This window comes from Pristis pectinata, chromosome 29 (genome assembly GCF_009764475.1).
Source record: "Pristis pectinata isolate sPriPec2 chromosome 29, sPriPec2.1.pri, whole genome shotgun sequence".
NCBI classification, from domain to species: domain Eukaryota; kingdom Metazoa; phylum Chordata; class Chondrichthyes; order Rhinopristiformes; family Pristidae; genus Pristis; species Pristis pectinata.
Window position 1 is genome coordinate 20,187,152 of NC_067433.1, and position 22,222 is coordinate 20,209,373.

The 22,222-nt window shown below is 44.5% G+C and overlaps 2 protein-coding genes across 2 annotated transcripts in view; one reads left to right on the top strand and one right to left on the bottom strand.

Annotated features, from left to right (window-relative positions):
- LOC127584413 (cytosolic purine 5'-nucleotidase-like) overlaps nt 1-22,222 on the top strand; it is a 171,960-nt gene that overhangs the window by 14,420 nt on the left and 135,318 nt on the right. The gene's annotated exons all lie outside the window — the stretch shown is intronic.
- On the bottom strand, nt 1,210-22,067 carry LOC127584412 (sodium-dependent phosphate transporter 1-like). Its single transcript, XM_052041203.1, has 11 exons — nt 21,619-22,067; nt 17,797-18,369; nt 17,460-17,600; nt 16,799-16,884; nt 14,852-14,948; nt 13,693-13,812; nt 12,293-12,571; nt 3,803-4,364; nt 3,039-3,224; nt 2,198-2,282; nt 1,210-1,891 (listed from the first exon to the last, which is right to left on the bottom strand). Exons 2-11 carry the CDS (start codon nt 18,083-18,085, stop codon nt 1,727-1,729), a joined length of 2,010 nt encoding a protein of 669 aa, XP_051897163.1. The 5' UTR covers nt 18,086-18,369; nt 21,619-22,067; the 3' UTR covers nt 1,210-1,726.

Consider the following 22,222-nt stretch of genomic DNA (forward strand, 5'->3'; position numbering starts at 1 on the left):
TATAACTAATGCTTTGCACCATCTTCCCCACCTCACCCCCTTATCACCGTGATGGTGTCCTATCCTTGAAACTAATGGCCTTGCCTACCACAATCATTCCTCAATACATAATTTGCCTCAAATTAATCAATAACTGGTTTATCACATCTGATAAACTAAATGTACTCCATAATATTAGAAACCAAGATTGCAGATAGAAAGTGGAATAAACTGAATATCAGTACTGGAAAATTTGAAGTTATTGCTTTAAGTTGTTCAAACCCTATCTTCATTGTTATTTAAGTTCTACTTCAGTGAGGTTTGACTGCCACATAATTCACCCATGCTCTACAAAAAGCTACATTTAAATAACAAAAATCCGACTTAACCACAAAGGTGTACAAATGCATTATTTGTGGCAGAAGAATGGGGACAAGGGTCTATCCTTAATCCAGTTTTCATTACTTGCTTTGTGGCATAGACAATGGGCCGAATGGCCTCCTACAAGTAATACCATTCTCCTACTTATTCCACATGTTTTTGCAACCCATTCTCCCTAAAATGGCAATCAGCTCTCCACCTACACTAGGGGTAATGTACAGTATCCAATCATCAGCTAAGGCAGCATCTATCATGAGAGAATTTTAGTTAACATTTAAGATTGATGAACTTTCATTCCAAATCTGGAGAGGTGGACAGGAGCTGGTAGTGATAGCTAGCAGTGGAGGGAAGGAAAGGAAAAAGTGAAAAGAACAAATGGAAAAAGGTGAACAAAAAAAGGGAGATAAGCAGGTGGATTGGCAGGAGTGGGGAAGGAACACGAGGGGCATGGGTTACCTTGGAAAATTCAATGTTCGTACTGTTGCATTATAGGCTACTGAAGTGGAATCAGGTGCTCTTCTAGTTTGCATTTGGCCTTAGTGGCAGTGGAGAAGCCAGAGGTCAGACAGGCAAGTGTGCATGTGAGGGGTTGAAGTGATATGTAACTGCAAGTTCAAGATGTCTGTTGCATTCAGAGCACAGTGCTCTGCAAAATGGTCACCTATTCCAATGAGTCAGGACATTGAGACTCCAAGATCCACAAATTTGGGATATTACGTTAATCAAATGCAGTGTCCATGGGTGCCATACCTCCTAATCTTCTGTCAGCAAGTGAAAATGTTTCCTGCTTTGCACATTAGTGCCATTTTGCTACAGCAACTGTTTATAAAAAAATACAGAAGAATAATACAAGGTGTGCTAATCTTTAATGAACATTTGACCAATTCAATTACAAATGAATAATTTTCTATAATCATTAGATTTAAATGGAAGACTTTAAAACAACTGCACATTTGATTGCCCCACTCTTTGGTACCTCAACATGGCCTTAAATGGACTAACAGGTTGCTTACCATGTGGCTTAATCAGAATCTAGTGCTTTATGCATACATTTGTTAAATGTCAAAAAGCTCAGTTCACAGTATTAAATAGCATTACACCTTGTTTAAAAACATGCAGTAATAAACACTATACAAAAAAAAGACAAGGGTTCTCAAATTAAAAAGCAAGCAGTCAAAAAGTAAAAAAAAATGAACAGCATATATTCAATCAAGTTGGACTCCTTGAACATATACTGATGTTAAAAGACTCCAGTTAAAGCTTTGACTTCCATTGAACAGGTTTCACATTAAACAATCTGAATGAACAGGTCTACAGTAGCACAGGGTAACAACCATAGCAATACTCCTCTGAAGATAGATGGTACTCAGGACATTCGCAAGATAGCATATTTGAATAAAGCCATGATGGCAGCACTAATAAGACCAGAGATTGGGACCGTAACAAACCACGCCATGAAGATGTTTCGAAAGAGGCGCCAGTCAACAGCTTTTTTTGCACGCATCCAGCCAACAGCTACAACTGAACCAACCTGCAGAAACAAATACAGTACATAGTGAAAAGGCAATTCAGAGGAAGTGCACTTTAGCAAATTCTATCATATGTTGAAGTGTCTTGACAGTAATGGACTGGGTGAAAATGCCAACTGCAAGTCTCAAGCTCAGTCATTGAAACTGGCCAGCCATGAACATTGCAGTATTCAGGACTATGCAAGGGCATTGTCTACAGTGTTTCACTGTGTGTTGATATACATGTGACTAAAGATCTCATCTTACTTTGTTGCACTAAACACTTATTGATCACATGGTCACAATTGGAAGATGCAAGTGGCACTCACCTTACAATGTGTTGTACTAACAGGAAGACCAATATTTGAAGCAATAACCACAGTCAGAGCAGAGGCCAATTCAATACTGAAGCCACTGTAAAAGAAAATACACAACATCAGTCCATTTCATTGGCTAGTGTGCCAGAATGGAATTTCTAGCCAATTTACAAATCACAATATTAAATCCAAAAATCAAAACAAAAATCAAATATTACAATTGTCTAATCCCATTACTTCCTGGAAATTGAATCCTGCAAGCAATCCTGCAACTGTCCAGGTGAAGGGTCTTGACCCAAGATGTCCACAGTCTACCACTCCCCCCCCCCCCCAAACCTTGCCCGACTTATTGAGTTCCTCCAACAGTTTGGTTTTTTTTTGCAATAAAACAGGCATTTTGCCCAAAGTTTTACAGCTTTCAGCCATTTCCTTAAAATAGATGCAGGGTTTAAAAATTAGATTTACTCAAAAGAATGAATCCGCTAGGTAACATACTTAAAGCTTTAAGCTCATCGTTTCTGGGTTCTGGTCAATGAGGGATGGCCATTCTGAAAAAGTGTTTTGTTTTAAATATATATTTTGATATTTTTACTACACTACATTTTTATTTCATGCCACTGCTACTGCAGTACAATTCAAGACTGCAGATCTTTGGAGGAGGACTGTAAAGCTTGTAACTGTACCTGATCTGGTAGGATTGCTCAAAACTAGTCAGAAATGGGAGTTTCCCTATTTTACAAGAATCAAAATTCCTCATTTCAGGCAGTTTCTTGTATGAGCTTCTGCAGATTTAAGCTAATGTAATCACTCAAATCATTTACATGCAGCACCCTCAACATAGAAGACTGCTTACCTTGAGGGGGTAATTGGTGTCAGATCCTTGCCCATGGTCTGAATAACTCTACGACCCCAGACCCACAGACCAAGACAGATGCCCACACCTCCATATAGCAGAAGCCAGATTGGAGTTTCAGTTTTTGAATTAACATCTTCTGTATAGTAAACAACCCATAAAGCAACCAAAGGACCAATTGCATTGCTAAAAAAAACAGAAGGAGAATTCACTTAGCATTGTGGAATAAAGGCAAGCTGACAAATCAAGAATTTAGTTTTCATGTAAACAAATATCTGCTTATGAAGCCATGGAACAGAATACCCGTCAACACTAGTTCTATAACTGGTTCAATCCCTTTTCTTTGTATTCATCTTTTAAATACTAATCCAGTCCCTTTTGTGCTTCAGCAACATGTCTCTATCGACTCAAGTTTTAAACTTCTTTATACTTGTGTTTCCTTGTTATGGATTTGATCAATCTTGTGTCACTCCTCAAATTTTGGTCCTGTATCTCAATGTTAAACCTCATTAATAATCATCAATTTTGGATATGCCTGTGGAACTTCAATGTACTCTTCCATGTCTGTAATGGCCTACCTACCTACTTTGAAAACAAATCTTGTATGTTCAATATATTCTCTCTCATGCATTAATCAGGAAGCCTAAAATATAGAAGTTATGGAAAACTAATATTGTTTAACAGCTCCCTACCACAAACACCAAGCACAACCAAACTGAGAAAAGTTTTTAATTCCAGATAAGGGATAAAACAAAGTTACTCACCTGACATCATTGCCGCCATGAGCAAATGAGCCAAAGCAGGCTGTTAGGATCTGCAAGAACTGGAACAGTAATGAAACTTCAGGCTTCTCCTGCTCACGCCATTCATCCATAGACCCATCACTGCACTTGCGGTCTGTCTTTTCAATTTCAAGCTTCACACCTCTATCCTCAGATGTTTTATTTGAGTCAGCCATAGCATTACAGTAACTACTGTAACTGTCCTGCCGGATACGTTTCTTCGATTCCAGGCCAGATGTCAGTTTTTCCATTTCCTCTGCCTTTGCTTCTCCCTCTTTGGGCTTGAAAGAATCAAGAGGCATGCCACAAATTGCCATGGTGTAACAGGTATAGCTGTTGTTGCGACGTAGTGGCCTACTTCCTGGTTCACCCGAGTCTCCAGCACAGTCGATCATTTTAGCCAAGTGCAACTTGTGAAGAAGTTCTTTGTACAATCCCGAATCCTTGTGTACAGTGTGATAGTGACCACTGTAGCTGTTGGTACTGGTTTGATTATTGATAGCCTGGTTGAACTGCACATGACTACTTCCAAATTGCACAGTTCCTGTAAGAGATTATGAACAGAAACAAGGCACAGCTGGTTACACACTTGTTCATGATTTACTTCCTGCTCTCAAACTCAAGTCTTATTACCTGTGAAACATAGAAAACCTACAGCATAATACAGGCCCTTCAGCCCAAAGTTGTGCCAAACATGCCCCTACCTTAGAAATTACTAGGCTTACCCATAGCCCTCTATTTTTCTAGGCTCCATGTACCATCCAAAAGTCTCTTAAAGACCCTATCGTATCAGCCTCCACCACCGTTGCCGGCAGCCCAATCCACGCACTCACCACTGAGTAAAAAACTTACCCCTGACATCATCTCTGTACCTACTCCCCAGCAGCTTAAACCTGTGTCCTTGTGGCCATCATTTCAGCCCTGGGAAAAAGCCCCTGACTATCCACACAATCAATGCCTCTATCTTATACCTCTATCAGGTCACCTCTCCTCCTGTCACTCCAAGGAGAAGTTCCCTCAACCTGTTTTCATAAGGCATGCTCCCCAGTCCAGGCAACATCCTTGTAAATCTCCTCTGCACCCTTTCGATGGCTTCCACATCCTTCCTGTAGTGAGGTGACCAGAACTGAGCACAGTACTCCAAGTGGGGTCTGACCAGGGTCCTATATAGCTGCAACATTACCTCCCGGCTCCTAAGTTCAATTCCCCAATTGATGAAGGACAATACACCATATGCCTTCTTAACCAGAGTCAACCCGTGCAGCTGCTTTGAGCGTCCTATGGACTCAGACCCCAAGATCCCTCTGATCCTCCACACTGCCAAGGTCTTACCATTGATACTATATTCTGCCATCATATTTGACCTACCAAAGTGAACCACTTCACACTTATCTGGGTTGAACTGCATCTGCCACTTCTCAGCCCAGTTTTGCATCCTATGTCCTGCTGTAACCTCTGACAGCCCTCCACACTATCCACAACACCCCCAACCTTTGTGTTATCAGCAAACTTACTAACCCATCCCTCCACTTCCTCATCCAGGTCATTTATAAAAATCACAAAGAGTAAGGGTCCCACAACAGATCCGAGGCACACCACTGGTCACCGACCTCCATGCAGAATGTGACCCTTCAACAACCACTGTTTGCCTTTGCTGCCAATTTCCTCTACCTTCACTTTCACATGGCCCATCTCCAACTCTTCCTGTTTTTGACCATCACCAACAAGGGGTAGCATTAGTGACTAATGTCCTTTACAACACCACAGGTAACCCCCCGCCCCTCACCCCAAGGATAGTGTTCTCCTTATCCTCACCTCCCACCCCAGCTCCAGATTCAACAGATCCTCTGGTTTATGCCACCTTCTCATCACAAAGAGACATCTCCTTCCAGTATTCTGAAGGGATAGTCCCTTCAACTCTGTAGCTCAATATCCCACTCAGTCCTTCTGCAGAAGATACAACACCTACCCCTTATGCCTTCCCACCAGAGGGCAAAACTCCTGCAGTGATTAAAATTTGGTGTACTATGTGTTCAGAACATCTTCTCCTCTACACTGAAGATTGCATTTACAGTACAGGATACCCCCCCCATTCAGTCTGCAAGGATGACTCAGCTTCCAACTGCGATTACTTAATTCTCCATCCCTCTCCAATCTGCTTTTGGCATCACAGGCACTGTTCTAATTTAAAAAAATACATGCTGAAGGAACAGCATTCTATTTACCTCATTATTCCTTTCTTGCATGATTTACTTTTTTTTAAAAACTTATAGATTTTGTCTTTGCACTAGTGCTACCACAAAGCAAGAAATTTCGAGTTATGTCAGTGAAAATAAATCCAGTTCTGATTTTTCTGATTAGGTGTATTACAACCTTCATAACTACATTCAATGCTCTCTAGTTTTTAAAAATCAGAAATGGCTAGTTCTGACAACAAGTCTATCATCTAAACGTTAACTGTTTTTCCTCAGAATTCCAGTAACTGGTATTCATAGCTCAGTTCCAGGATCCTTCCCCTCGCCTACTTGCATCTCCAATAAGCCTTCATCACCCTCTCAACCAGCAGCACCACTCTGCATTAGAATTTTGAGACCAAAAGACTTTCAGATATTCCCTTTGTTCTCTCCACCCCTTCCATGCAACTTAAGTTTCAATCATCTAGGAAAACCCAAACAAGTCATTAGCCCATGGCTGCCTAACTTGAATATTTCCAGCATTTCCTGCTTTATTCCAGATTACCAGCATCTGTAGTTGTATTCAATTTGTTTACAGCATCAGGTGAACACTGAAGAAGCTTCAGTGCGAGTAACTAGGAATAATGTTACTGTGCAAATTTATTGTAAACAAGTTACTGGATAATATTGCTCCAACATAGGAGTAGATAGTGATGGCAGCAGCTAGGGCAGTCGTGTGCTCTGTATGCAGTCTGTGGGAAGTCAGGGACAACACACTTGTCCCTGATGACTACACTTGTAAAAGGTGCATTCAGCTGCAGCTCCTTACAAACAGTTAGGGAACTGGAGCTGGATGAACTCTGGATCATTTGTGAGGCAGAGGCAGAAATAGGAGTTTCAGGGAGATAGTCACCACTAAAAGTCAGGAGGCAGGTAGCTGGGTGACTGTCAGGAAAGGGAAGGGGTATAGACCAAAAGAGCAGAGCACCCCTGTGGCCATTCCCATCAACAACAAGTATACCGTTTTGGATACTGCTGGTGGGGACGACCTACCAGGGACAAGTTGCGGTGGTTGTGTCTCTGGCACCAAGATGGTACCCTCAGCTCAGAATGGAAGAAGGGAAAAGATAGCAGTAGTGATAAGGGATTTGATAGTTAGGGGGACAGATAGAAGGTTCTGTGGAAGAGATCGAGAATCCCAGATGGTCTCCTGCCTCCCTGGTGCTAGGGTCCGCAATATCTCAGATTGAGTTCTTGATATTCTCAGAAGGGAGGGTGAGCAGCCAGATGTCATGGTCCACATAGGGACCAATTATGTGGATAGGAAAGAGGAGGAGGTCCTGCAAAGAGGTTAGAGAATTAGGTGCAAAGTTGAAGGACAGGACCTCCAAGGTTGCAACCTCAGGATCACTACCCATGCCATGAGCTAGTGAGGCTAGAAATAGGAGGATCATACAGCTAAATGTGGCTAAGGAATTGGTGCAGGAGGGAGGGCTTCATGTTTCTGGACAATTGGGCTTTATGTTTCTGGACAATTGGGCTTTGTTCCAGGGAAGGTGGGACCTGTTCTGATGGGACAGTTTGCAGCTGAACTGGAGGGGGACTAACATACTTGCAGGTAGTGGGGGGGTTAAACTAACATACTTGCAGGCAGGGGGGGGTTAAACTAGATTTGCAGGGGGAGGGGAACCATAGTGTTAGAGCAGATAGTGAAATGGAGAAGGAAAAACATCATGTGAGGACTGCAGCTATCGACAGAAATCAAAGGGTTGTACGCAATAGCAATGTTCTCAGGTGCATCTATTTCAATGCAAGGAGTATTGTAGGTAAGGCAGATGAGCTTAGGGCATGGATTGGCATGTGGGATTCCAACATTATTGCTATTAGTGAGACTTGGATGCAGGAGGGACAGGACTGGCAGCTTAATGTTCCGGGGTTCTGTTTCAGACGTGATAGAGGGGGAGGGATGAAAGGGGGAGGAGTGGCGTTACTAGTCAGGGAAAACAGCTGTGTAGACAGAACAGCCCGGAGGGCTTGTCTACCAAGGCCATATGGGTGGAGCTGAGAAATAGGAAAGGTGTGGCCACACTAATAGGGTTGTATTATAGACTGCCCAATAGTCAGAGAATGAGGAACAAATCTGTAGTAAGATAGCAGACTGATGTAAGAAAAAGTTGTAATAGTAGGGGATTTAATTTAACTTTCCACATATTGACCGGGACTCCCACACTGAAAGGGCTGGATGGCTTGGAATTTATCAAATGTGTTCAGGAAAGTTTTCTAAGTCGATACAAGGTACCAACAAGAGAGAATGCAATACTTGATCTTCTATTAGGGAACCAGACAGGTCAGGTGACAGAAGTATATGTAGGTGAACATTTTGGGTTCAGTGACCATAATGTCATTGGTTTCAAGTTAATTATGGATAAGGACAGGTCTGGTCCTCTGGTTGAGGTTCTAAATTGGGGAAAGGCCAATTTTGTGGAAATGAGAAAGGATCTAGGAAGAGTGGATTGGGAATGAGTTGTTTTCTAACAAGGATGTGCTCAGTAAGTGGAAGGCCTTCAAAGACAAAATTTTGAGAGTGCAGAGTTTGCATGTTCCTGCCAGGATTAAAGGCAAAGTTAACAAGCATAGGGAACCTTGGTTTTCAAGGGATATTGGCGATCTGGTTAAGAAAAAGAGGTGTATAGCAGGTATAGGCAACTAGGAACAAATGAGGTACTTGAAGAGTATAGAAAAAGAAAGAAAATACTAAAGGAGGAAATCAGGAAGGCAAAAAGATGACATGAGGTTGCTTTGGCAGATAATGTGAAGGCAAACCTGAAGGGTTTCTACAAGTATATGAAGAGTAAAAGGAGTAAAATTGGTCCCCTAGAAAATCAGAGTGGTCGTCTGTGTGTGGAGCCTCAGGAGATGGGGGAGATCGTAAACAGTTTTTTTGCATCAGTATTTACTCAGGAAACTGGCATAGTGGATATGGAAGGAAGGGAAACAGGCAATAGTGTCATGGAACATAGAGATTAAAAAGGAGGTGCTTGCTGCTTTACAGTGAATAAAGGTAGATAAATCCCCCTGCCTGATATTTCCTCAGACATTGAGAGAGACTAGTGTAGAAATTGCAGGGGCCCTGGCAGATATATTTAAAGTGTCCTTAGCCACGGGTGTGGTGCCAGAGGACTGAAGGGTAGCTCATGTAGTTCCGTTGTTTAAAAAAGGATCTAAGTAAACCAGGTAATTACAGGCTAGTGAGCCTGACATCAGTAGTGGGAAATTATTGGAAGGTGTTCTGAGAGATCAGATATACACGTATTTGGACAGCCAAGGGCTGATTAAGGATAGTCAACATGGCTTTGTGCACGGTAGATCATGTTTAATGAATCTTGTAGAGTCTTGAGGAGGTTACCAAGAAAGTAGATGAAGGAAAGGCTGTGGATGTTGTCTACATGGACTTTGACAAGGTCCCACATGGGAGATGAGTTCAGAAGGCTCAGATACTAGGTATCCATGGAAAGGTTGTAAACTGGATTTGAAATTGTCTGTGTGGGAGAAGACAGAGTGGTAGTGGATGATTGTTTCTCAGACTGGAGGCCTGTGACTAGTGGTGTGCCTCAGGGATCTGTGCTGGGGCCATTGTTGTTTGTTGTCTATATCAATGATCTAGATGATAATGTGGTAAATTGGATCAGCAAGTTTGCTGATGATACTAAGGTTGGAGGTGTAGTGGACAGCGAGGAAGGCTTTCAAAGTTTGCAGAGGGATCTGAACCAACTGGAAGAATAGGCCAGAAAATGGCAGATGGAATTTAATGCAGACAAGTGTGAGGTGTTGCATTTTGGAAGGACAAATCAAGGTAGGACATACACAGTAAATGGTAGGGCACTGGGGCGTGCAGAGGAGCAAAAGGATCTGGTAGTTCAGATACACAGTTCCCTGAAAGTGGTGTCACAGGTAGACAGGGTTGTAAAGGCAGCATTTGGCATCCTGGCATTCATAAATCAAAGTATTGAGTATAGGAGTTGGGATGTTATGGTGAGGTTGTATAAGACATTGGTGAGGCCAAATTTGGAGTATTGTGTGCAGTTCTGGTCACCTAATTATAGGAAGGATATCAGTAAGATTGAAAGAGTGCAGAGGAGATTTACTAGAATGTCGCTGGTCTTCAGGAGTCGAGTTACAGGGAAAGACTGAACAGATTGGGACTTTATTCCTTGGAGCGTAGAAGAATGAGGGGAGATTTGATAGAGGTTTACAAAATTATGAGGGGTATAGACAGAGTTAATGCCAGTAGGCTCTTTCCACCTAGATTAGGAGAGATAAGTACGAGAGGACATGGCTTTAGGGTGAAAGGGGAAAGGTTTAGGGGGAACTTCTTCACTCAGAGTGGTGGGAGTATGGAACGGGCTGCCATCTGATGTAGTAAATGTGGGCTCACTCGAGTTTTAAGAATAAATTGGATAGATACATGGACCGGAGAGGTCTGGAGGGTTATGGACTGGGTGCAGGTAAATGGGACTAGTGGAATACCGTTTCAGCACAGACTAGAAGGGCTGAATGGCCTGTTTTCTGTGCTGTAGTGTTCTATGGTTCAAAGATACAGTAACAATTAAATTGGGAGGCAAGTTTTTGATTAGCTCCATACAGAAAAGCAGCAATTGACTGGAGGCCAATTTAAAATAAATCAGGAAAGCCCATTAAATCTCATCAGGGAGAAAATGAGCAGCCTTGTTAAAAATACAAGTTTGAATCATTATTTAAATCAAATTTAAAATCTTGTACAAAGAAAATTGCATTTCTAAATGTAAAAAACATGCCTCTTTCAAGGTTATCCTATCACAAGATAATCAACTGAACTTCAGAATTTGATTCCTTTGGTTGTAAACAAGTTTGGAATTCAAGGTCAGCAAGTACACTATAACTTGGAGACAAAATGTCAACTCAAAATGCAAAAATAATCACCATTTCTTCAGAAGGTCAGAGGCCAAGGGATCCAAGGAAACTTGGCTGTGTGGATTAGGAATTGGCTTGCATGTAGAAAGCAGAGGGTTGTGGTGGAAGGACTGCCCTCGGATTGGAAGGCAGTGACTAGTGGTGTCCCGCAGGGATCGGTTCTGGGACCTCTACTTTTTGTGATATTTATAGATGACTTAGATGAGGGGGTGGAGGGCTGGGTTAGTAAGTTTGCGGACGACACTAAGATAGGCGGTGTTGTGGATAGTGTGGAGGGCTGTCGGAGCTTACAGAGAGATATTGATAGGACGCAGAGCTGGGCTGACAAGTGGCAGATGGAGTTCAATCCAGAGAAGTGTGAGGTGGTACACTTTGGAAAGACAAACTCCAGGGCAGAGTACTGGGTGAATGGCAAGGCACTTGGCAGTGTGGAGTAGAGGGATCTGGGGGTTCATATTCACAGTTCATTGAAAGTTGCCTCACAGGTGGAAAGAGCAGTTAAGAAGGCCAATGGGATGTTAGCTTTCATAAATTGCGGGATTGAGTTTAAGAGCTGCGAGGTGATGATGCAGCTTTACAAAACTCTAGTTAGGCCACACTTAGAGTACTGTGTTCAGTTCTGGTCACCTCATTATAGGAAGGATGTGGAGGCATTGGAGAGGGTGCAGAGGAGAGTTACCAGGATGCTGCCTGGATTAGAGAGTATTGAATATGAGGAGAGGCTTAAGGTGCTAGGGCTTTATTCACTGGAAAGGAGGAGGATGAGAGGAGACATGATAGAGGTATATAAAATATTGAGAGGAATAGATAGAGTAGACAGTCAGCGCCTCCTTCCCAGGGCACCAATGCTCAAGACGAGAGGGCATGGCTTTAAGGTTATGGGTGGGAGGTTCAGGGGAGATGTCAGGGGGAGGTTTTTCACCCAGAGAGTGGTAGGTGCATGGAATGCACTGCCTGGGGTGGTGGAGGCAGATACATTGGACAGGTTCAAGAGCTTGTTAGATAGGCATATGGAGGAGTGTGGGATGGGGGGATATGCGGGAGGAAGGGCTTAGGTAGTGTGGGGGTGTTTTGATGGACGGCACAACATGGTGGGCCGAAGGGTCTGTTTTGTGCTGTATGGTTCTATGATTCTATTATAGTTTCACTTAGAACACCAGCAGTTTCTAAAACTACAAATATTTAAGACTAAAAATCTACTAAACTAAATTGTTGGAATTTGCTTCAAACTACTGCCTACCCAATGACCATCTGAACCCAGATAAAGTAACTGTACCAGTATGGAGTTCTGGGCAAGAAACTAGTGAAAATTGAAATATTTAGCACTTATTCTACAATTTACTCTTACCATTCATCACACGATCAATATTGGTTTCTTTTATCTCTCCACTGGAAACACCATCCTTTCCCACATCCTCTGCCAAATCCCCTATGAAAGCAATTCTTCCACTCTGTTTCATAGGCAAAACAGCAGAAACTGCATCAGTCACAGGAGTCTTGATTTCAGATGCTGCATCAGTCAAAGGAACTTTCAAATGGGGCTCTTCCAAATCTTCCTTGGATACCGAATAGTAATCCTCACTCTTCTTGTCCAGTACATTATCTAAATTAGAGACTTTTCTCTCTCCTGTTGAGCACATACCAAAATGAGTAATTTTTAGCCTCTGAACATGAAATTTACAGTTGAAACCATCAATCTTAAATTCAAAAATTTATGAAAATGAAATTCAATTAATAATTTGACTGTGGATCAGTCACTTAGCTTTACTAAGTACTACCCCCCTACATCCAGAAGCATCCTACTTCCATATAGAATTGAACATCAATAGTACAGAGCAAATAGCAAGGTGAAAAGCTTGCAACATTCCACATTCAATTTTTTTTATTACTGACTTGATAGTTTGATGGAACATACTTGTATTATGGCTTCCTCAACCAGACATCCCAGGCATTGTCCCACTGGCTCAAGAATCCCTAACAGTCAACTTGACTGCATCTGGCTTTATGCTTTCAATCTGTAGCAATAAAGCCACAATTCAGTTGAGCACAATCTCAACTGGAGGCAGCGTCTACTCCTTACTCCACACCAATTTATTCTTTCAGCCTTAAGTTATTTACAGCAAAATCATTGTGTATAAAGAAACAGCAAAAAAACATTGATTAACCCTCCCCAAATACTACTTAAACTCTAGATCAGTAATAGAGCAGTACAATTATTCAGAGTTGTTTCCTACAAAGTGTACTTACAGATTCTAGCATAACTAGGTACCTGAAAAGGAATCAAAGATCAGCTTTATAAAGCTGTCTGATGAAGGGTCTTCAATCTGAAACATTAATTGTTTCTTTCCACAGATGCTGCCTGACCAGCTGAGTGTTTCCAGTATTTTCTGTTTTATTCCAGCTCTATAATGTCATATTTCCCAGCATCTTGGGAGTAGGGGTGGGCATTGGAAGTGAGGGCAAGTGGGAAGTTTACATTTGTAGTTCTCAGCCCACCTTTAGCCTGGTGACATTGTTTCTCTAAACAAATGTTAGCCACAACAAATTTGTATTTTATTCATTATGAAGGGAAAGTAAAAGATGTTACAGTTATCATGAGTATTGTGGAACATTGCTTTTCAGTAAACTCAGAAAAAGTGTTAACTTATACACTGAACATTCCCCTCACCCTGCACCTCCAATGTCCTTGCACTCACCTGAAAGCTCACCGTGGCATTTCGACCATTGAAGTCTCTAAATTTCACTTACTTTCGATTTTTCTTTTCATTCTGGGACAGACGATGAACCAGACGATGAATGCACAGATCACACCACTTCCCAATGTAATCAAAATTGTACCCCAGAGTGGAATCCGGTCAAATCCCAGTACTAGGAATGTGAAAAGGTTTACTTCAGAATCACAAGAGAACTAGTCTTTCAACATATCATTTCTACCCCTCTCAAATAAAACAGTGGATAATTAGCTTTCGTACCAATGAGAATCTTGAGTCCCACAGAAAGCAGTATAGTAAAACTCATGACATTAGGAAAGCTGGCTTGAAAGAACATTGCCATCCAGTTCTGACATTACTGAAGTGTGGTCCACAAATTGCAGTATTAGAATGGCAAAAAAAAATAAGTTCCAGTTTTATCCTTATTTTGCATTTCAAAATGCAACAGTACAAACTACTGTATGGACAAAATATATAAAGAGTACTTTGAAAAAACTCATCTATGGCAGTGATCAAGAAAGCCACACTGAAGCAGCTTCTACATCATTTTCACCTATTCACCAGTTGGCAATCTTCATTTTGAACCACTACTGCCAGGCAGAGTGTCCTGGGTTCATTAATAATGAAACATCATAACTAGGTGTTTTATTTTTGAAAAACAAACCCACCAGGTAATGACAAATCACAAGCTTGATTTATGAAGCATAGAAGTTGTATTCTCTGGCCTGAAGACTAATGAAGTCAGATGTCTGTCGTCATGCAAAAGGCTGATTTCCTTGGAGCAGAGGAGATTGAGGAGTGGCTGGGAGGGGAATCTGGTTGAAGTGCACAAAATTATGAGGGACATGGACAAGCAGCAAGAAACATATCCCTTTGGCAGTGATATCTAGAGCCAGAATGGACAGGTTTAAGACAAGGGGCTGGTTCAGAGATCAAAGGAAGAATTTTCACAGAATCTGGAAAGCACTTGCCTGAGGGTTGGCAGAGACAGAAACTCAACATTCAAGTCTCCAGACTTGAATGACCAAAACAAGACCAAGTGCTGGTAAATGCATTATAGATGGGCAAATGTCAGCATAGACCTGGTGGGCTGAAATGTCCATATTGTGCTGTACAACTAAGTATTACTTTACAAAAATACTCAGGACACTAAAAAAAAATTGCTCCACTTAAGTTCCAACCTAGTTAATACTTACAAGGTGCTCCCGTGTACATAATAGAGAAAAGATTAATTGCAATTGTGCAGGCATAGAAGACAGGCAGAGCTCGGAGTCCATTTGGCACAGGGTCAGCCTGCAACACAAAGTGTTGGATTCAATAAAATACTTTCTTCCCTTTAATTCCACTTTAATCTTCAATTTTCAGAATCTGACCGAGAAGCATATTTCATGTACATTTGAGTTCATTGCGACAGCTACAAACCTGGAAAGCCTCGATGAAGCAAAATGCCCCAGGCATGCATTATTAACACCAACCTAAATGGACAAAATGAGACAGATGGGAGGCAGGTTAAGAAGTTCCCTAAAGAGGGCAGAAAAATCTGAGGAGGAATTCCAGATCTTACAGCTATTAATATTAAATAGAGGATACAGTGGAGGCCAGGAAGTACAGGAAAAAAGGTTGTAGGAATGGAGGAGGCTACAGAGAAAGAACAATTACATAGGCACTGTTCTCTAAGTCCTGAGTTTGCTACTGTCTGCTAATATTTGCAAGCAATTACAACTCGGGTGTCCAGGAGCGTTTTATTTCACCCAGAGTCTCTACTGTAACAATGAGCTGCTGGAGAGCTTCAGGTTATTAGGTTCTGGACTCCTTTGAACCAAGAATGGTTGCTATAATTGGCAATCTTTTTATTTAAACACAAGATCAAATGGCATTTCCCAAAATGCAGTGGGGCCTCATTTCACCTGGGTTACCATTCATACAAACTTGGACTCCAACCCAACTTAGTGGAATAAATAGCAATCCAAGAAACACAAGCCCACATTCCCTTCCAAGCAAAGGCAGATCCCCTTCAATTGTCTCTAGCGGCATAAATTGAAATCTCAGGAGTGGGCTCTGATGTTAATAGTTCAGGAACATAGGGTACAACAATTTTACAGAAACTTCAAGAAATGTATTCCAAAAAAGGAGAAAATTTCATGCAAGGTCAAAAATGAGCCAGATGGTGAATGAACGGACCGTGCAGTGTGCCTAACAAAAGGCAGTCTGCATTAACATTTGGTTCCTTATCCCTCCCTTATTTGGTTCCATCAGCCCTTTGTTGCCTCCACCAGCTGCTAATCATCCCTCCTCACCTAGATCCACCTATCACCAGCTCTTGCTCCATCCCTTCCCCTCACTTTATGCTGACCATCTCCCCTCTAATCTTTCAGGCCAGATGAAGCGTCTCCACCCATTTCCCTCTACAGATGCAGTCTGACCCACTGAGTTCCTCCAGCAGTTTGTTTTGCCAGATTCTTCTCCCCTGAACTGTTGGAGTATAGTTACTATTAATTCTCAGTGGAACACAAGCATCTATTATAGTGATCAACACTAGCTCAAGGCGGCATACTGGTAATCCTTGCTGCAAGATTAGATCAGCAATCAAACTTCATGTCATTATAGTCTATATCCCACCATCCAATAAAAGCATTAGATTAGTGGTGTACAAGTTTGTGGAAGGCCAGAATGGATCACTTGTGCAGCTTGCCAACAAGTGGCCTGCTGCAAGCCTCTATTAGTGGAAACTGAAAATGCACCAACTTGGAAAATTCAGCACCAAATTCTAGTGAATTTTTCTTCCATCACAACCTTGGTATGCAGCACAGACCATACATCTCACTTATTCAAAATGAAGAATTCACCAGTGCTTTGCAACCCAAGGGATGCCATCTACAAATTCCACTGCAGAAGTTAAAGCTGCTTTGATTACACCTCCCAAAATCCATTTCAGCCACTTTGAAAGAATAAGGGGTAACAGACACATGGGAACACTACCTCCAAGTCACATTGCTGGCATCCTGCTGATCCTTTAACAGGACATTCCAGGAATTCTCCATCAGCACCACCAAGGGCAGCAGCTTGCCATCAGCAAGCACAGCTACAAATGACTATGTATAGCTTTTGCCAATACTCATATCCCACAATGAACAACAACTTACCTTATGTAAAATAAAGCAGCGGACCAAGTAAAAGACAGCAGCAGACATGATTCCAGACAGCAGAGGCGAGATGAACCAAGAAGCAACTGTACAAATTGGAAAAATGAAATATTAGTAGAGACAAATAACCTTTTTCCCGAAAATGCAATGAAATAGCATAGGTTCAGATATGTGGTGCCCACCACAACCTCAAATGCTGCAATCAGCTGGTTAAGCATCAGATTAGGAATTTACAATGTTTTCACACTGCTGGCTGCACATTTGAGATTGTTACATTTATATACCAGTGGCAGGATCAAAGAGGGTGATGTCCACAATTCTGAAGGATTTTACAAATCATTACTTAGTGCCATGAGGACTTAAATTAATCAAATTATTACACAACCCATAGCAAAGAAACAAGCTGGAGCCAGCTATAAAGATAATGATTTAAACAAGTACTCGGGATCAATAACAGCCATTAACATGAAAAATAGGATTATCTTTGCTTAGGACAATAAACACTAAAAATTGTCAGGGCCACTGACAAGGGATGGAGGGCCTTTCCTTCTGCAACTGTTAACTTTATTCCACAACCACCCCCCTCCCCCACAACAATGAAAACATTTAGTAGCATTACACATTTAAATACTCCGAACACTCAGCCCAAATTACAACTCACCAATCTTCAGCAGCTCCAGCCACTTGACACCATGAGCACCTGTAGCCACCAAACAAAAACCAATGGTAGCACCCACAATGCAGTGGGTACCAGATATAGGGAGCTTCAAAAATGAAGCCAATAACTGCCAGACAGCAGAACCTGTAGAAGACAAAGAACATTTCATTTCAAAGTATCTGTCTGATTTCAAAAATTACATTTACAGTATTAACAATAATTTCCTAGAACACCATCACAACAATTACTTTTTTTTTAAATACAAGGAAAACAACTTCATGACTTCCTGGCACTGACTCATTTATATAAAATTAGGGAAAGTGCATTACTTGTTACTTACCAAACATGGCACTGACTGACCCAGCCATTAGCAATTGTTGACTCGAGTTGAACATGTCCACATCAATTATTCCTTTACGAATGGTTTCACTGACTTTGGCACCCAGCAGTACAGAACCCAATGTTTCAAAGATTGTTGCCAAGATGCAAGCTTTTCTGAGTGTCAGCACTCCAGAACCAACTGCTGTCCCAAATGAATTGGCAACATCATTGGCTCCCACCGAGAATGCCAAAACAAATGCAATGATGAATCCAACCACAACCATCCATACATACTCCTCCAATGCCATGGTCACTCAAGTTGGTAATGCTTTAGAGGTACAGATTTTTAAAAAAAATACTATTGACTTAAATATACAAAATGAGGTAACAAAATATCTTGATATGTAATTAATAAATAAATGGATTAAATAGAATGAAGATTAATGTGCACTACACAAGTACTGTGCAGCAGTATTCGCTATCCACTGTGTTTGATAGTCTGTCTTTCACAGTCTTTACAATAGTCAGCAGTTACAGGGATTGAATTGAAATCCATTGTGGACACAGCAACAGATTTGGGCCGTTCTTCATCCTGTGAGGAAGTAGAGGACACATCATAAATGTACAGTAATATTTCAGCAATCACACCTGCCACAAATTTCAATAGCAAATGGTCAATTTGTCAATATATCTTTAAAATCACATTTTCCTATTACAAGATCAATTTTGGATACTGCACTGTTAAGCAGATTAGAAATGAAAAGTCTTATATTGATATTTCATCCAGTAGTATACAAGCCAAATGATCTCCAACATGAAGATTCAAAAACAAAATTGTGAACAACAAATTCAGATTAAATTCATGTCAATCAATATACTTGGTGTCAGTGGTATCAAGTGTCATTAGAATTTTTTCAAAGATTTGAACTTTATTCACATTAAAGCCTCAGAAGCAGAAATCAAGCCATTTAACTTCAGTTTGTATATTTAAATAACATTCATACTGTCAAACCAAACGTAGCTTCACTTAACTGAATTAAATTCTGTATTCATGAGGCTATTGCGATTTCCAATTACTGCCAGTTTGTGGAAATGGATTTTGAAATAACTGAAGTGCATTAAGAATCCACGAAAAGTTCCACAAATATAATAACCACTGACATGGCTGCAGGGATCAGAAACCAAACTGCAGCAATCCATAATAATGTTAACACGTTTGTATAATGAAAAGTCAGTGAAATCAAGTAAATCTGCTTCCCACCCACCTCCCTCACAACAGGCCGTACAATACCTCATTCCGAATTTCATTTGTCCCAATTCACTGTCACAAACCATCCAAGCTTCTGAATAGTCCCAACAATCTGGCTCAACAAGCAATATCCCAAACTATCATAATAGTTTTCATATTTATAATGTGCATATGGGATTTAATAAACCGCGGGAAACAAGGAGCACTGATGTAGCCCAATGAAATTAGAAGTATTCAAAATCGCATTTCTGAACACTTTAAAAACACAATGCTGAACCAAAGCAGAAGACAGTGACCGAAGGATTGGTCAGAAATAAAATTGTTTTCTCTGCCAACTCCATAATCACTATTTTTTTGTAATCTATATTAGCAACTTAATCCGATATAAATGTCAGAAGGTTTCACTCAATGCAGCCACATCTAAAATGGAGGAAAGTATTAAGAATATTTAACTCGAATAAGATACCGATAAGAATAATGATCGAATAAGAATATCGAGTCAACAACTTTATCTAAAAGCGACAAGGCAGTTAAAGTACCAGCCTTTCCTCTCAATCAGGTTCGGAAGCGCAATTAGTTGGAACAATTTTAAAGCGCCATCCTCTTCGCGCCTCTTCGTAACGTTTCAAAACATCCAACAGGAAACGTGTTCCCGCCAACAACAAAGCGACGGCTCCCGTAACCGGGGGGGGGGGGGGGGGGGCCGCAGCCGCCCCTCGGCACGGTCAGCACCCGGGCACCGGAGCCCGGTGCTGGCAAGACATCGCCCGCCCGCCCCCGTCTAAAGGGCGCATTCTCTCTCTCACCCCCCCCCCCCACCAAATCAAGGGTACCCACAATCCTCCCTCCCCCCACCCCCAATAACGGGCACCCCCTCTCCCCATCCCCGCCATCACGGGCACCCTCCCCCCCTTTACCCCCCCCAATCACGGGCACTCCTCCCTCTCTCCACCACCCCCCCCAATCACGGGCACCCCTCCCTCTCTAACCCCCCCCAATCACGGGCACCCCTCCCTCTCTAACCCCCCCCCCCAAATCACGGGCACCCCTCCCTCTCTCTTTAAACCCCCCCCCCCAAATCACGGGCACCCCTCCCTCTCTTTAAACCCCCCCCCAAATCACGGGCACCCCTCCCTCTCTCTTTAAACCCCCCCCAAATCACGGGCACCCCTCCCTCTCTTTAAACCCCCCCCCCCCCAAATCACGGGCACCCCTCCCTCTCTCTCTAAACCCCCCCCAAATCACGGGCACCCCTCCCTCTCTCTAAACCCCCCCCCAAATCACGGGCACCCCTCCCTCTCTCTCTACCCCCCCAATCACGGGCACCCCTCCCTCTCTCTAAACCCCCCCCCCAATCACGGGCACCCCTCCCTCTCTCTCTACCCCCCCAATCACGGGCACCCCTCCCTCTCTCTAACGCCCCCCCCCAATCACGGGCACCCCTCCCTCTCTCTCTAACCCCCCCCAAATCACGGGCACCCCTCCCTCTCTCTCTAACCCCCCCCCAATCACGGGCACCCCTCTTTCTAACCCCCCCCAATCACGGGCACCCCTCCCTCTCTCTCTAACCCCCCCCAAATCACGGGCACCCCTCCCTCTCTCTTTAAACCCCCCCCAAATCACGGGCACCCCTCCCTCTCTTTAAACCCCCCCGGGACCCTCCCCCCCCTTCACCCTTCCCGGGACCCTTCCCCCCCCCTTCACCCTTCCCGGGACCCTTCCCCCCCCCCCCTTCACCCTTCCCGGGACCCTTCCCCCCCCCCCCTTCACCCTTCCCGGGACCCTTCCCCCCCCCCCTTCACCCTTCCCCCCCCCCCTTCACCCTTCCCGGGACCCTTCCCCCCCCCTTCACCCTTCCCGGGACCCTCCCCCCCCCCCCTTCACCCTTCCCGGGACCCCCCCCCCCCCCCCTTCACCCTTCCCGGGACCCTCCCCCCCCCCCCCCTTCACCCTTCCCGGGACCCTCCCCCCCCCCCCCCTTCACCCTTCCCGGGACCCTCCCCCCCCCCCCCTTCACCCTTCCCGGGACCCTCCCCCCCCCCCCCCTTCACCCTTCCCGGGACCCTTCCCCCCCCCCCCCTTCACCCTTCCCGGGACCCTTCCCCCCCCCCCTTCACCCTTCCCGGGACCCTTCCCCCCCCCCCCTTCACCCTTCCCGGGACCCTTCCCCCCCCCCCCTTCACCCTTCCCGGGACCCTCCCCCCCCCCTTCACCCTTCCCGGGACCCTTCCCCCCCCCCCTTCACCCTTCCCGGGACCCTTCCCCCCCCCCCCTTCACCCTTCCCCCCCCCCCCTTCACCCTTCCCCCCCCCCCCCTTCACCCTTCCCCCCCCCCCCCTTCACCCTTCCCGGGACCCTGGCCCCCATCACGCGCGCCGTCCCGCCGCCTCCGCCCGCCCCCGAGCGCCCCCTGGCGCAGCGGCCCCCGGATTGAATGAGGCCGCTCCGCCGGATTGTTCCGGAACACACCGGAGCCGCCGGCGGCCCAGGCGGAACGGGACCCCTTCCCTCTCCGAGCTCCTCGCCCCCTCTCCGACCACCTCAGGGGGAGCAGAAGCAGGACGGGCCGAACGGCCCCCCCAACTCACTCACCAATTAATGGTGCGACTCCGACGGATCGAGGGCAGAGCGAGTGCGGCTCGGACACGCAGCGAGGGCCGGCCACACGCGGGCTCGGCGCCGCGCTCTCCTCGGCAGGCACGGCGCTCCAGCAGCTCCTCAGTGACGGGCACGGGCACGGACGGGCGCCGGGCCCCTGCGCGCTTTCGCCTCCCACCCTTGACTATGACACTCGGTACAAAAGGCAGCCTCCGCCGGCCAGCAATCCGCCATCTACTGCGCGGCCCCGCCTCGCCGCCTCTTATAGCAGCGCTGACGCACGGCGGCCCGGCCCGGCCCGGCGCACACGTCGAGCGGCCGGACCCCGCTATGGGCGGGACGGGAAGCGGCGGCCCGCTGCTCAGCTGGTGCAGGGGGAGGCGGGGACGGGCGAACTGACGTCTTTCGCCACCGAACCGCACTGACAGGAGCTAATTAACGTCCCTGTGGGAAGAAACTGTAGCGAGAGCAGGCAAGCTCCTGGCGGACAACACCTGACCTCGGCCGGGAGCCTGCGCTGCTTGGAGGCAGCATGGAAGCAATGGGCGGAATGGCCAACTTCTCCGTCATCATAACTAAGTCACGTCTCTAGCACTAG

What these genes read in the sequence shown, in the direction of transcription:
- LOC127584412 (XM_052041203.1), bottom strand. Translation starts at nt 18,085, where the DNA reads ATGGCATTGGAGGAGTATGTATGGATGGTTGTGGTTGGATTCATCATT. An exon ending in GTCAGTCAGTGCCATGTTTG is followed by an intron (nt 17,601 to 17,796) that starts GTAAGTAACAAG and finishes TGTCTTCTACAG; the next exon opens with GTTCTGCTGTCTGGCAGTTA. An exon ending in GCTGGAGCTGCTGAAGATTG is followed by an intron (nt 16,885 to 17,459) that starts GTGAGTTGTAAT and finishes CAATTTGTACAG; the next exon opens with TTGCTTCTTGGTTCATCTCG.